Below are 15,906 nucleotides of genomic sequence, written 5' to 3'. Positions count from 1 at the left end.
ATGATTTAAACCAGGCCCTACCCATGGCTGATGTTCATTTTCAATGATTACTCTTCTTTAGCTGTTTAGACTTTGGACTTCTTCCAGGTGCAAAAGGAACTCATTTTTAAAGGCGTGACACTTGAGAGTCATGATTATATTTTGCAATCCTGGCTCTATTCATAGATTCATAGATGTTAGGGTCAGAAGGGACCTCAATAGATCATCGAGTCTGACCCCCTGCATAGACAGGAAAGAGTGCTGGGTCTAGATGACCCCAGCTAGATGCATATCCAACCTCCTCTTGAAGATCCCCAGGGTAGGGGAGAACACCACCTCCCTTGGGAGCCCATTCCAGACCCTGGTCACTCTAACTGTGAAGTTGTTCTTCCTAATGTCCAGTCTAAATCTGCTCTCTGCTAGCTTGTGGCCATTATTTCTTGTAACCCCCGGGGGCGCCTTGGTGAATAAAACTTCACCAATTCCCTTCTGTGCCCCCGTGATGAACTTATAGGCAGCCACAAGGTCGCCTCTCAACCTTCTCTTGCAGAGGCTGAAAAGGTCCAGGTTCTCTAGTCTCTCCACGGAGGGCTTGGCCTGCAAGCCCTTAACCATACGAGTGGCCATATAACCATACGAGTGGTCGTATAACATACGATATGTTATGTTGTAACATATAAGAAGTACATTTTATATCAAAGCTCACAAAGCATATAAATACAAGGATCACACAGCTGAATTGAACTTCACACCCCCATCTGTTGAGATCACATATGCAGAATCAGTAAAACAAACTCATAAAGCATCTCTGACATTCCACAAACACCTTGAAATATAGGGGGGTTCATGACATCTTGGTGTCATTATTGATTCCAAAATGAACATGGGCCGCCAATGTGGGGACACGGTCAGGAAGGCTAAACGCATTTTGTCATGCATCCGCAGATGCATCATGAGCAGGGCCAAGGAGGTGATCCTCCCCCTCTATGTGACGTTGATCAGGCCGCAGTTGGAGTCCTGTGTCCAGTTCTGGGCGCTGCACTTCAGGAGGGATGTGGACAGCATCGAGAGGGTCCAGAGGAGGGCCACTCACATGATCAGTGTGCAGCAAGGCAGGCCCTACGAGCGGAGGCTACGGGACCTGAACCTGTTCAGCCTCCACAAGAGAAGGCTGAGGGGGGATCTGGTGGCTGTCTACAAAATTGGCCAAGGGGGACCAGCAGGCTATGGGAGAGTCCCTGTTCCCCTGAGCACTACCGGGAGTAACAAGGAATAATGGCCGTAAGTTGACTGAGAATAGATTCAGGCTAGATATCAGGAGGCACTACTTCACAGTCAGGGCAGCTAGGATCTGGACCCAACTTCCAAGGGAAGTGGTGCTCACTCCTACCCTGGTGGTCTTCAAAAGGAGGCTAGATAATCACCTGGCTGGGGTTGCTTGACCCCAGCTTTCTTTCTTTCCTGCCCGTGGCAGGGGGTCGGATGATCTGCTCAGGTCCTTTCCAACCTTACCATCTATGAAACTATGACATGGCCAGGAGAATACCCCAACCATCAGGCTGTAGAATAGGCTGGATTGGGGTGCATGCTGCCCAACTTGTCTTGGCAGTCCCTTGATTGCAGAACAATTTCTACCACAGCTCATTGATGGGTCTTGAGGTGACTTAAAAGTCCAATCCTTGAGCCACAAGAGTTGCAGGTCTTTCCTTAGGGGAGAGTAAGCTGCAGACTGGAATTCCACTCCTTTTTCTTCCTTCACTCTCTCTTCTCTGCTTCAAGGGTAAGATGCTTTACCTCAAACCAGGCCAGTGCTTGGTTGAGATTGCAGAGCCATTGGAGCTGGTTGGCAGCCAGCTTCTCTCAACTCTTGATGTCAGCATCTATTTGCTTGAGGTGTGTCTTCAGCGTGTCCTTGTGGCATTTACTCTGGCCATTGCAAGATCTCAGGCGATAGCTAACCTGGGAGTAGAGCTCTTGTTTTGAGAGCTGAGAGTCAGGCACCCACAATGTGTCTTTCCAGAGATTACAATGAATAAAGATATGCCAAAGAAATTTTCCAAAGGCAGCTGGATCTCCTCGTCAGTGTTCACTCTGAAAGAGGTTGCCATAGAGTTAGGGGGAGTACTCGTCTACCTCCAGGGTCTTTCCCTCAGTGGTATTTAGGGGAGAGAGGCTCACATTCATGACCCAGAAGAGGTTGATAGAGAATTTGAGTTTTCTTGATGTTGAGAGAGAGGCCCAAAGCTTGGTAGGCTTCTCTGAAACAATGCACTGCAGTCTGGAGGTTTTCCTCAGTATGTGCAAGGATGGCACAGTCTTTGGCATATTGAAGGTGAAGTATGGCTGTCTTGAGTACTTTGGTGTTCTAATTAAAATGTCCCAGATTGAAGAGCCCTTCATCCATTCAGTATTCGGTGTCAATTCTGGAAGTAAGGCAGTCCTTAATGAGAACCAGGATGACTGTCAAAAATGGAGAAAAGAGTTGGGGCAGTGATGCATCCTTACTTGACCCCAGTTCAGATGACAAATGAATCTGTCCTCCAATGCGCTACGTAAAATGGGTGCAGTTATCTGTTCATGAAGAAGCCTTATGACCTTGATGTACTTTTCAAGACATCCGAATCTGGTCAGTGCTTTCCACAAGACTTCAAAATTGAGCACACCCTGAGGCAGACCACGTCTCTGTTGCCTAGTGGTTCTTTTTTAATATGCTTTGTAAAATCCCCTGATGCTGTTTTGGGACCTGTTAGATTCTAGGCTGGAGAAGAAGCCAGCATGTTATATCTAATAACATGGCTTCTGGAGAATAATCTAGATCAAGGGTCAGCAGCCTAGGACTCGTGAGCTAGATCTGGCCTGCAGAGCTGAAGTTCCTTGACAGCATTTTCCTTGGATCCAGCTGGGTCATTCTGTACCCTCACCAGAAAATGTTGCTGAATACTGATTGAGATTAGCTTTGTTCCTTGAATGATTAGTGTTCACTCTTTAGTTTCTTCTGTGCAGCTTCTTTTGAGCCTGAAACTTCTGCCTTCTGGCTATTTTAGTTATTTTATTTACTGAAATTCTAAACTATTAATACATTTACAATTTACAAAATATTTTGGCAAGTTAAAACCACTTCCAGCTCTGACGTTTTAAACAAAGGTTTTGTTTCAGAAAGATGTTGAAGAGATGTGGATAAAATTACTGTTTCTTTACATTCCCTTGAACTTTTAAAATCACTATTAGACCCTCATCACTCAAACTGTTATCTACATTATCACATTTAAACACAGACAGTTCTGTTAACTTCAGTGTGACTACTCACATACTTAATGGTAAACACTTTAAGTGTTTCTGGACTGACTTAACTTTGCATTTAATATTTATTTACATTTCTGTTAGCTTGATGTTTTATTTATTGCACAGACATAATGTCTTTGGAACTTTTTGCACTAATTTATTTTTAAATCATAATATGGAGGTAATGATAGGAATACTTTTAGACACTGGCATTTTCTTTTAATCTTCTTTCATGTCTTTCTTTTCAAAAAATATCTTGGAAATTATCAGCGTTTGGTCTCAGTTGGCTTGGATTCAAAAAATACAATATGTGTTTGGGACTGGAGAAGAGGAAAATTGTTGTCAATGGCTCCTGGTCATACAGACAGGGTAAGCATAAAAACGGGAATGTCAATGGAATTTTGGTTTAAAATCTGTGTACTTATACGTAAAATACATTTTGTTTTAGATTATAGAAGTTGGTTTTGTCAATTTTTTTTAGAAAAATATATACAGTATACTCTACTTATTTGCATACCTTATGCGCATTTTCCCCAAAAATCAGCCCTCCAAAATTGGGGTGCATCTGAAGTCAGGAAGCAGATTCTCTTCATCAAAGTAGAAGCAGTGGAAGAAGAGAAGCCTTGAGTAGCTGTTCTGCAAAATGACTGCCTCCTCTCCCTCAGCAAACAGCAGGGGCAGAGTCCAGTACTAACCCTTTTGCACCAGTGCTACTGAATTAGCAGTATAGGTTGCAGCCATGTTGGTCTAAGGATATAGGCAGGCAAGGTTCTCTGGTTAAATCTGATATCTTTTATTAGACCAACTCAAATGGTTGGAAAACTTCTTTGCAAGCTTTTGGGTACAAATACCCTTAGTCAGGCTGAGGAAGCATCTGCAATTGGTGTGTGCTCTTCCTGGATGGAATGAATAGTAAAGAAGTCAGAGGCTGGTATGCATATAAGAAAAGCCAGTCAGTGAAGATGTAAATTGAGGTGTCAGTGGGTGAGAGACAGGTTGGGGGGCTGGGGATGTAGCTGGTAAATAGTGGAGTGGCACCTGGGGGTCAGATGTTAGGCAGGTTATAATGTATCATAAATCCAATGTCTATATTTAGTCCATGATTTTTTGTATCCAGTAGGTAGATGAAGTGAAGTTTGTAGGCTTGTCTGTGAAAGGTGTTGTGTAAATTCCCTTTGAGGATTAGAACTGAGAAATTGGAGAAAGAGTGGTTGTCTTACGAAAAATGTGCCCCCCAGGTAATCGAGTTTTTTTGTCTTTGGTAGATTTTTGGCGTGTGTTCATTCAGAATGCAGTTGTTGTTTGGTGTCTCCTATGTATTATGCTTCTTCAGCCTGACAAAGGGTATTTGTAACCGAAAGGTTGCAAAGAAGAATTTTCCCAACTATTTGAGTTGGTTTAATAAAAGATATCAGATTTATCCAAAGAACCTGTCTGCATTAGCAGTAGCACTTGTCTGAGCAGTCAAAAACTGCTGCCTACGTGGCATCAGCTGTCAAACGGTTAACACTGGATCCCACTCAGGTGTTCACTGAGAGAGAAGCAACAGTCATTTTGCAGAGCAGCCTATCCATGAAAAGCCAGCTCTAAGTCAGGATTTTGGAAACCCCCTTTTTCTGTCTACTTTACCAAAAACAAAGCACGCATCTTATTTGGAGGTGAGCAGAATGCAGAAAAATATGGTGCATTTTTCTGTTTCTTAAAACGTATAGTTCACCAATCATTTGTGAATATTTTTGATGATATGGGGGCACATGTTGAAGGTATCAAATTAGAGGCAGTAACAGATCCAACATTATGGGAGAATCAAACGTACCAAATCTTTTGGACTTTGGAGTTCATTAGATGGAATGTAGCTTTGGAGAGGATGAGTAAATAGGGTACCGCTAGAAATCATTCTAAAGCAGGCATATTCCTATCTTTCACATGACTAAAGTAACATTCAGAAAGACCACATAGAATAGTGGTAGGGAACCTTTTCCACTACAGGCCAGAATATCCTATTTTGGTTCAGAAGCAGGCATTTGCAGGTGCTAAGACAAGTTTGCAGCCAGCACTTCTCCCTGCAGTGGCATGAGTCAAAGCTTCCTGCCAGAAAGAGCCCCATGTCCTGTGGGCCATACTTTGCTGACCCTTGACTTAAAGCTGCAGTAAACGATCTTCAACTAGTTCCACTAAAAAGATATTGTTATGTTTATTATCACTTTGGCATTTATAACTTTACAGGCTTTTGAATTCATTACAAATAACTTCACAAGAACATACTGACAATAATCTCTCTGTATATAACTCTATCTACATTAAGTTTATGATCTCAAAATACAAATCAAAAGATAATAGTTTGTAAAGGAGACAATGTTGAAATAAAGTTAATTGTATAGTTAAGGCCTTAACATCCTGGAAATGTCAAAGTTAAGCTTTCTTGTGCCCCTTTGTACATAGATATTATATCTTTGCTGATGTATTTTAATTGCATAATTCCAAATTTAGTAGAGGATTATTTTCCCTACAACCTCGTACATGTACAGCATGGGTGTCAGTCATCCAGCCCCATGGGCCAGTTTGAGGGCTGAACCAGGACTGGTCCCCTGTGTAGCACCTGTGGTGCTGGGTCCAACTCGCACAGTACATGTTGGCCTTGGAGCTCTCTGTGCCTGCAGAACCAGCACAGGGCATGTGCTGTCTGCAGTGCAGAAGCAGGGTCCAATGATGCAGACAGGACAGGATGTTGGTCCGCATGCAGCTTGTGCCCCAGGCCCCCTGTGCCGTGTACAATGCTGGGTCCAGCCAGCACCGCATGCATGACATACACAGTGAACCCCAGGACTGACGCATGCTGCACATGGCAAACGGGGCTGGACAGACCGCATGACTGCACCTAGTACAGGGATTGATCCAGGGTGTATTCCACATGCAGCACCCCACTGGACTAGCCCTTCATCCTGGTTCCAGCACAGCCTGACCAGACTGGGTCTAGAGCCAGCACATAAGGCCAGTGCAGGGGGTCTCACGTAATGGGTGCCAAGATCAACACCCTGTGTTGTGTGCAAGATGCACAATGCTGTGTCCAACCTGTGTGCTGCACATAAGGCTAGGGTCCCAGGTCCAGCCTGCAGGGCATGTGTTTGACACCCCTGATGTACCCTACCTTCCATAACTGTATATTACAGACTAAGACAACTAGCCACCTCTCTCTACTATATGTTACTTCATGTATGCCCATCAAGGGGCAGTTAAAGCTATTTATGTCTCACAGAATGGAATTTAACTTTTGCAGTCCAAAAACAATTTTCAAATGTTTCCAAAACCACTTTCTATGTCTCTAGCAGATTGGGAACTCTGTCCCATTCATGTGAATTGTTACTATTTTCACTTACATCTGACAGTGTGCTTGTACTAAAGTCCATGTTTACTAACGTTTTGATTTATTTGCAGATATTTGATATTTCTTGGGATTTATATCAACCAAACAAACTTGTCAGCTGTGGTGTAAAACACATTAAGGTACTGGAATAGATTTATTTTATGTAAAGATGTTCTGAATTATATTCACTATCATTCTTTAGAAAGCAGCAGATGTAATGGCAGCTTGAAAGCTCCATGCTAATCCTGACGCTAGGTTACCAACTTTAGTACCCCCCAACTTTCCTCCTATTTGGCAAATCTCAGTCCTTCCAGATAGTCACAGGAATTACTTTAGGCTGGTGGGTGCTATATACAGTCATCTGCGAATCCTCAACTCTGCCATCCCCTTCTTCCTGAGTAGGAAAGGTGAGACTTGGGAACGCAAACTGGAGGTAGATAGCTCTTTTTATGCTTCTAACTGGGTCATAATTTTTTTTTTTCATGGAAAAAAACGAGGTGGCAGCTGAAACCCAGTATATCCATATATTTACAGATGCCTGTATAAATATACTTTTTTACATACAAAAAATTAGCATAATTGACAAGTGGTAACATTGTATTATTTTTATAGAGGGAACTTGGGAATTATATTTCTTTATTGGCAAAAATATTCAGTGAGTCAACTAGATTGCACACAATCTTGATTTAATATACCACTTAAGTGGTCTAAGGACTTCCATTAGTTTGATTACTACTAATCTTTCTGCTGCTTCAAGATATCAGAAGGTCATTTTGGCAGTGCTACATTATCATTTTACAACAATTTTATTCATTAAAAATGGTGCAGTATACTGCAGATATTTTTAAGAGTCTTATTTTCCTTAAACAAGTTTTAGTGAATTAAAAAAGATTTTATGTATTTTTAAATAGTATTCTGAGTGTTTTAAAAAAAACAGGTTACAATTAATTGTCATGATTTTTTTTTAAGTCCTAACCCTGAAGCTTGAATAGTATTTTGATTAGGCAAACGATCAGAGGTCACTCATATTTTCAAGACATTGGACCGAAGAATGCAAATTGTTGTATTACGTTGATTGCCTAAGCCAGTTAAAATGGCAACATTCTGTTTGTTTTCTTTGCTTTGGATTGTTTTCTTCAGTTATTGGTTAGGAATATCTGATTTGTACAGTAATTGTGCAGTTATTTCTTAAGTAACCTTGCTTGTGACTCCTTGTGCTCTGGATACCCGCTGTTTTTAGCCAGCATGTGTTCAAATGCAATGATTTGTTTAATTAGGTACTTATTATAGCACTGTAAGAATAAAAATTATGTAATAGTTTTGCTATTTGGCTCCTTTGCTCAAAGGTTTTACAGCACAAGAAGTTTTTATTTAGAGTCCAGATTAGTACAAAGATATGCAAGTAAATTGCTTGATCATCTCTTGAGACATAATAAGTGTGGCTTGCTTGCAGTGAGTGAAGTAAATACTTTTCCATATTTAGCACAGGGTTGGTTCAGCAGCTATTGAGCAGTTCAGTGCATAGTTATATGAAAGGACAATGTATTAAAGCTTGTCAAAAAGTACAAAATGTTACCATCACTAATGGATGCTGTGTTTCATTTGATACTAAGAAAAATTATATAGAAAAAGAGTGGGCCATCAAATACTTCATCCTGTGAACTGGAGTTATAGTCTATTTGTCTAGCATCTTTCAAGCTTACTTTTCAAGGTGATGTCAATAAATGCAACACTGGCCAGTTAGGAGAGAGAGTTCATCCTTTCATAGCTGGATCCTATGTCAGTTTTGTATTAGGATGAATCCATAGCTCCATTGCAACATTTCAGGTAATATAAAAGCTAGTAATTTGGTAAACTTTTTGAATGGGGATGGTAAGATCCCCATTCAAAAAGTGCATTGGATGCACTTTTTGAATGCACTATCCATCCAAAGTGCATTGGATGGATAGTGCATTTATCTCTGTGGGTCCAATGTGAAAAAAAGCCTTTGATCTGGTATCCCATGATCACCTCTTGGAGAAACTGGCCACTTGTGGCCTTGGGTCCACCACAATCTACTGGCTGGGAAATTGGTTCCATGGTTGGACCCAGAGGGTAGTAATTGACGGAAATCAATCATCACGGTGCCCTGTGACCAGTGGGGTCCCCCAAGACTCTGTCCTTAGACCCATATTGTTCAACATCTTCATTAATGATGTGGACACTGGAGTCAGAAGTGGACTGGCCAAGTTCGCTGATGACACCAAACTTTGGGGCAAAGCATCCACACCAGAAGACAGGGGGAGATCCAGGCTGACCTGGACAAGCTCAGCAAATGGACGGATGAGAACCTGATGGTGTTTAACACTGAAAAATGCAAGATTCTCCACCTTGGGAGGAAAAACCTGCAGCATCCTTATAGGCTTAGCAGTGCTACACTGGCTAGCACTATGGAAGAAAGAGACTTTGGGGTCATCATTGACTGCAAGATGAACATGAGTCTGCAATGCGATGCTGTGGCTAATAAAGCAATCAAAATGCTGGCTTGCATCCATAGATGCTTCTCAAGCAAATCCCAGGATGTCATTCTCCCCTTGTACTCGGCCTGGGTGAGGCTGCAGCTGGAGTACTGCATCCAGTTTTGGGCTCCACAATTCAAAAAGGTTGTGGAGAAGCTTGAGAGAGTCCAGAGAAGAGCCACGCGCATGATCAGAAGTCAGGAAAACAGACCTAACGACAACAGGCTGAGAGCCATGGGGCTCTTTAGCCTGGAAAAGCGCAGGCTCCGCGTGATCTGATGGCCACCTATAAGTTTATCGGGGTGACCACCAGTATCTGGGGGAATGTTTGTTCACCAGAGCGCCCCAAGGGATGACGAGGTCAAACGGTTATAAACTCCTGCAAGACCATTTCAGGCTGGACGTAAGGAAGAATTTCTTTACTGTCTGAGCCCCCAAGGTCTGGAACAGCCTGCCATTGGAGGTGGTTCAAGCACCTACATTGAACACCTTGAAGAGTAAATTGGATACTTATCTTGCTGAGATCCTATGACCCCAGCAGACTTCCTGCCCTTCGGACAGAGGGCTAGACTCGATGATCTTCCGAGGTCACTTACAGCCCTAATGTCTATGAAATCTATGACTACCCTTGCTCCTTCTCTTGACTGCAGTTTTTCAGCACTTCTGAACTCAGAGGCTAAGTACAGACATTTGGGGGCATTAGGGAGAGGTTAAATCAATTCAAAATGGCTGCCACATAGCAGGCAAGTCAGGATGGTGGGGGGCTAGCTAGGGGATTGGGGGTCCAGCAGGCTGTAGGGGATCAGGGGCCTGCAGGAGGCTGGGGGGAAGGTAGGTGCAACCCGTGAGTGGAGTGGAAGGAAGGGCAGGCAGCCTGCCGCAAGCATTGGGGGGTAGGTGTGACCTACAGGTGGGTGGGGTGGGGTAGGGGGGGAGTCCCCTCCAGTGAAATTACACCCCCATCCATCTGATGCCTCCCCCCACCAGGACTTACTTGCTTAGCTCCAGCAGCCGCGAGCGCTGATAAAAGCAGCTGCACCCAGAGCGGCTTGTGGGATGAAGGTTTAGAGCAGTGGCTGGGGTGGAGCAAGAGGCAAAGGGAGAGTGAAAAGAACAGCCTCAGGGCTGGAACCGGTGGTTGGGTTTACCCAGCCCCAGGGCTGTGTAGGGGAAGTGGACAGAAGTTCCATGCCTGGGTTTGACCTAGATCAAATGAGTCCGATACTACATAGCTCCAGGTTTATCTGAAACTGGGTTTTGCAATTTTTAAACTGGTTTGTGTGCACTGAACTTCTATTACAGGTTTGGACTAATTGCTGGTCACTGAGACTGGGTGTGAAAGTGTAAGGTTGGCACTAGGATGAGCTAAGTTTTAATTTGGTGGCTATTTTGAACCTGATTTAACCTCCTGAATGTCTGTACTTAGCCAGAAGTTCTGTGACTTCTCAACATTTTTAATAAAGTCAAGATGCATCATATCTACTGCTTTCTCTTCTAACACTTAGCTAGCCACCTTGTCAAAAAATAAATTAGATTGGTTTAGCATAATTTGATCTTCATAAATCCATAATGGCTTTTATTATTTTAGTGTTCTTATAGAAGTTTATAATTTGCTTAATAATTTGTCCTAGTATCCTTCCAGGTACCAAGATTGGCTGATTGACCTATAATTCCCTGTGTCCTTATTTTTTTTCATTTTTAAAGATTGGTATTATGTTAGTCCTTCTCTGATCCTGTGGAACATTACCTCTCCTCCATGACTTGGTGAAATAATTGCTAAGGGGCTGGGAGAGCATCTGTTCACCAAGGCTCACCAGGGGAGGACAAGAAATAATGGGTGCAAGCTGATTGAGGATCGCTTCAGGCTAGATGTAAGGAAAAACTTGTTTATAAGTCAAGTGCCAAGGGTTTGCGACAGGTTCCCCCCAGAGGTGGTACAGTCACCCACCCTGGTGATCTTCAAAAAGCATCTTGATGCCCGTCTTGCTGGGGTCATCTGATCTCAGCGGTCTTTCCTGCCCAAGTGCAGGGTGTTGGACCTGATGATCTGTAAGGTCCCTCCCAGCCCCTAACTATGAAATTATGCAATATATTGGGGATGCTTCAGCTAGGAAATTCTCTAGGGAGCGGGATAGATAAAAATCAAACTTTTTTTTACAGTAAAAAAATTTGATTTTTTTATTTAAATCAGATTTAAATAATTGTATTTAACTGTATGTTTTGATTTTTTTTGTTAAGATGCTTTAAAAATAAATTTATTTAAAGATAGTTTTAATTTAAGATATGTTAAAGCTCAAAGATATCATGGAATAGGGATTATAACTTGTAAATATATACTATTTGAGACAATATAGTCATGTAACCTTTTTAGAAATTTTATAAAATAGATTAGTACAGATTAAAGAAAAACACTCTACCCAACGAGACTTCAGTCTAGAACAGGGGTGTCCAACCTTTTTGAATGTGGGGCCGGATCATGAACTTTTTATCATCTAGTGGGCCCGTGAGCTACATTCAAAGACCTCATGGAAGTGGTATCACATCAGGAAGTGATGTCACGTGACCTTTGACACCAATGAAGTTGCAGGAAGTGACAATGAAATGGGTCTAACCAGTTCAAAACTCTCCCTCTATAGCATCCACCTTTGCCACTGTTCAGGACAAGATATTGAGCTAGATGGACCATTGGGCTGACCAAGCATGGCACTTTTTATGCTCTTATGTTCTTTGGCTGAGCTTCCAAATTATGGCTGAGATTTGCAAAAACGGGTAGATAGGCATGTTACAAAGTTGTCATAAAAGATTTGGAGCCCTCTAAATCTCATTCATTTTAATGGAAGTTGGCCTTTTGACTCAGCTTTGAGAATCTTAGCCCAAGGTGCCAACCAAATAAGTAAAAATATGTTCTGCATTTCTATGCAGTGCATCTGTGTGGGGCTCTCCAAGCATTTTACAAGCATTAAATTAACCTCAGGACATCCCTGCTTTTCAGAAGAAATGTGGTGGTAAGGACATTCTGGGAACATCTCTCACTCTCTGTGTGTGATCTGTTTCTAATGGCCTTGGACCACCCTAGAAGGGCCCTCACTGCCTCATTTTCAGTTCAGAGGAGGTAAAGTGTAAGTGGGTAGGAAGGACTTATTTTTTGGCAGCAGGTTTGAGTGGCTTGAAGCTAGTGAAGATGTATCCACAATTAGTCACTGACCAGAGTGGGAACACAGTTGTCCTCGCTTATTAATATGGCTCCAAGGCCCTACACTGTCTCTGCCTACATGTTGTTCTCATGTCCTCTTGCTTTCCTAAATCTCATGAGAGTAGAGGATTCCCATCATGCCTCCTGGCCTGCCGTCACCGGATAGCTGTCCTGGTTCTAAGGTTGTGCTTCTGACTCTTTCATGGCCTCTTTTAGGGTGCACACTTAGAACTCTAGCTTTTCCTTCCCGCCCATTTTGCTGAATTGTGATTATTCCCATGGGGCATGAATTTAGTTCAGTGGCTATGATTCTGCTTTCTCATACAGAGGCAATGACTTTCACAAAGCATGGCATATTTTAGTAGGATAAAAACATTTTGAAGGCCACACAGAAAGCAATAAGCAGTCTTTACTCACATGAGCTTACCAGGTATCAACCACCTGCTACTTGGGTTCCTGGCAAGTACAGACACAAATTTATTAGCACATTGTTCCAGAGCGAGTCTGTGTGCCATAGCCTACAGCAGGTCTCAGATCTAGGGAGCCTGACCCCTTCCCAGCCATAGGCTTGTCACGGTATACCAATCTGCTGGCCAGTGAAGACCCGGCCGGGCTCCTCCCATCCCCAGCAGCACATGGGAAGCCAGCTTCAGATGCATGCCACTTTTCCTGGCCGGTGCTGACCCAGCTGGGTCTGTCCCATCCATAGCAGCATGCAGCTGAAGCCAGCTTCCCATGAGCCACTGGGGATGGGAGGAGCTTGGCCGGGTCTGCACCGTCCAGCAGAAGCAGCGGCGAAGCCGTGTGCCCCTCGGGACGCGACGAGCCTAGCCGGAGCAGCAGGGGCTGAGCTGCATTTTCCCCCTGCCTGCGCTGGTGAGTCCCGAGTGGCACATGGCTCCACCGCCACTTCTGCTGGCCAATGCTGACCCTATCGGGCTCCTCCTGTCCCCAGCAGCACCTGGGAATCTGGCTTCAGCTGCACGCTGCTCCGGATGGGACAGACCCGCCTGGGTCAGCACCAGCCAACAGAAGCGGCAGTGGAGCCGTGTGCCGCTCGGGACTGACTGGCACAGGTAGGGGGAAAGTGCAGCTGAGCCCCCTGCTGCTCCGGCCAGGCTCATCCTGTCCCGAGCAGCACATGGCTACTCCTCTTCCCACATGCGCCGTGTCGGCAATGTCAAGCTGACGCAGTGCGTGTGGGAACCTTGTCCCTTCCCCAGCTGAGATCATAGGCAGACGAGGTTCTTTGGGTAGATGTGATGTCTTTTATTTGAGCAACTAAATATTTGGAAAAATTGTTTTTTTGCAAGCTTTTGGGCACAAATGCTTTTCTTCAGGCATAGGTGGAGTTTGTTGTCTCCAGACGTAACATCTTTGTTAATAGCAGCATATGGAAATGAGAGATAACAGACCTTATTACCCACCCATCAGCCCCCGGCACCACATACACCCTGGTTTTAGGCTCATGCCAAGTGTGAATCAGTTGGCATTGCTTTCTACAGAAACATTGTTTTCTACACCATTGTTCAGGCCCAACTAATCATTGTTTTCTACAAAAACTGCATTCTTGTTGTTTGATATGTGTGGATGGCTATGCCCAACTTGGATTTGTCTCTGCAACCAGGCACTCTTGTCTGTTGAGTGCCAGTTCTTAGGGCCACACAGCTTCACTTCTGCTCACTTTTACTCATAGGGCACACCCTCCAACTCGCCCACCACATCTTGATCTTACATGAGAAGGAGAGGATCCTTGGTTATTTCTGTTTGCTCTCACAAATATCTTGAGTCATTGGTCCTTGGGGCTGCTCCTTCTCTTATACCCTGTCCATGCACCAAGACCAAACAGATCTTCTAGGATAGTCAGGCCACTGGTCATCTGATAGAAGGATAGCGCAGCCAGTGATTTGCTCAATTAGCCATGCTCGTTTACAGCTTGTAATCTTGATTGGTTAGAGAGTCTCTTCCAGCTTTGTCTTAAGTCACCACCCTGGAGATGCTTGGGTTTGTGCCAATCTTGGGTGTCCATAGTCTTATCTGCCTAATCTATGGGCACCCACTGCTTAGGCAGTCCATATCAGGTTTCTGCACAAGATGGCTTAGTTCTCTCCCCTCTTTGCCCCAGCTCTTTTACTGCCCTCAAGGCCTGCTGGTAAATCACATCCCCTTTTTATTCAGTCCTCAAATGGGTTACTATCCCAGGCTTACTGCTTCAGCCCCCAACACAGTTCTTTAGCCTTCTATATCCATGATGGGAGGGCCAGTCTGATCTGCCTTTAACTCAAATGAAAAAAACCCGCTGAACTCAAAACTGTAACACATCCCCAGATCTCCTTCTGGAACAAACTCACAGTCACCACTTCTGGTGTCCCACTGAGTGAAGCGGCGTTTCTCTGGGGCTTCTCATGTTGTGTTTCTCGCTCCTTCTCACTGGGTTTGGGCCCCTAGAGCTATAGGCTCTCTGAGCCTCTAGTCTAGCGAGCAGGCTCTTGCTCTGCTCACTTAGCCCCTGCTGGGGCAATCCCTCAATTGGGCTCCACGCTCCTTCTGCCATGGTCCTGGGTCCTCTCTCTCACCTCTGCCAGTGTGGGGCCACATGATTTTAAACCCACATGTGATGCTGTAGCAATGCTAAAGCATTCTAATTAGAACATGTTGGAGCATGTATATAGGCACACATTGTTGTTAGTTTCTATATTTTGGATTATTTTAGTTGCCCAAAAAAGCCTTATCCAAATTCTATGCTTGATGATCTATAATAAGCCCCTTATCATGACATCACCCATATTCTTTTCTCCTTTTGCTTAGACATCTTTTTCTCCTGGACATAAGTTCTATAACTGCATAGACAGTCCATCCCACAAACTTAGTTCTGTTTTCGAAAAAAAAAATAGTTTCTGCACTAAGGAAAAAAATATGTTTTCAAAAAAATCTGAATTTGTGTCTGGAACCAGAAATGTTAACATGTGTTAATAATGGCTGTGTAGTTATTCATGTCAGTTTGAAACATAGTTCAGGTTATTTTGCGTGTCCTAACAGCACGTGAACATATTTTAGATTTTTAATGACTTGAAACTTAGAAGTGAACTTTGAATATTCTTCAGTGCTTGTTTTGGGAATTAATATGGTAGTCTTTTTTCTTTTTAAGCTTTGGTTATTAACATATATACTACCAGGGTATCAAAGCTGTGGGCCAGATTTGACCCATGGAGTCATATGATTCAGCCCACAGATCTCTGAACCAATCTCAGACCACAGCTCCATGCACTGCAATGGTGTGTGGGCTGGACCTGGCCCCATACGCCCTACACACAGCACAGTCGGACCAATCTGGTGCATGTACTGTGTGTGGTACACTCTTGGACTGGCCCTGTGTGGTGGTTCTGGGCCGGTTCAGGTCAGGCAATGCCAGAGCCAGAGTGCAAGTCTGGTCTGGTGGGAAGCTGAATGCCACATGCACCCTGTGCCAGCCCTCTGTGCTGTGTGCAGTGTACATGGCTGGTCCAGCTTGGCACGCTACTTGCATCACGTGCTCACCCTGGGGCTCACTGTGCCTGTAGTGTGCTAGGGCAGAACAGGGCATGCGCTGC

General features: G+C 43.9%; 1 protein-coding gene across 1 annotated transcript in view; it reads left to right on the top strand.

The window, feature by feature from the left end:
• EML5 (EMAP like 5) overlaps positions 1-15,906 on the top strand; it is a 231,977-nt gene that overhangs the window by 56,211 nt on the left and 159,860 nt on the right. The window contains exons 3-4 of the mRNA XM_019481686.2: positions 3,532-3,630; positions 6,697-6,765. Coding sequence (XP_019337231.1) covers positions 3,532-3,630; positions 6,697-6,765 — 168 coding nt within the window. The remainder of the gene's footprint in view (positions 1-3,531; positions 3,631-6,696; positions 6,766-15,906) is intronic.

The sequence above is a fragment of the Alligator mississippiensis genome, chromosome 2 (assembly GCF_030867095.1).
Source record: "Alligator mississippiensis isolate rAllMis1 chromosome 2, rAllMis1, whole genome shotgun sequence".
In the NCBI taxonomy this organism is placed as follows: domain Eukaryota; kingdom Metazoa; phylum Chordata; order Crocodylia; family Alligatoridae; genus Alligator; species Alligator mississippiensis.
The sequence above is the reverse complement of the archived record's forward strand: the minus strand, read 5'-3'. Positions and strand labels throughout refer to the sequence as shown.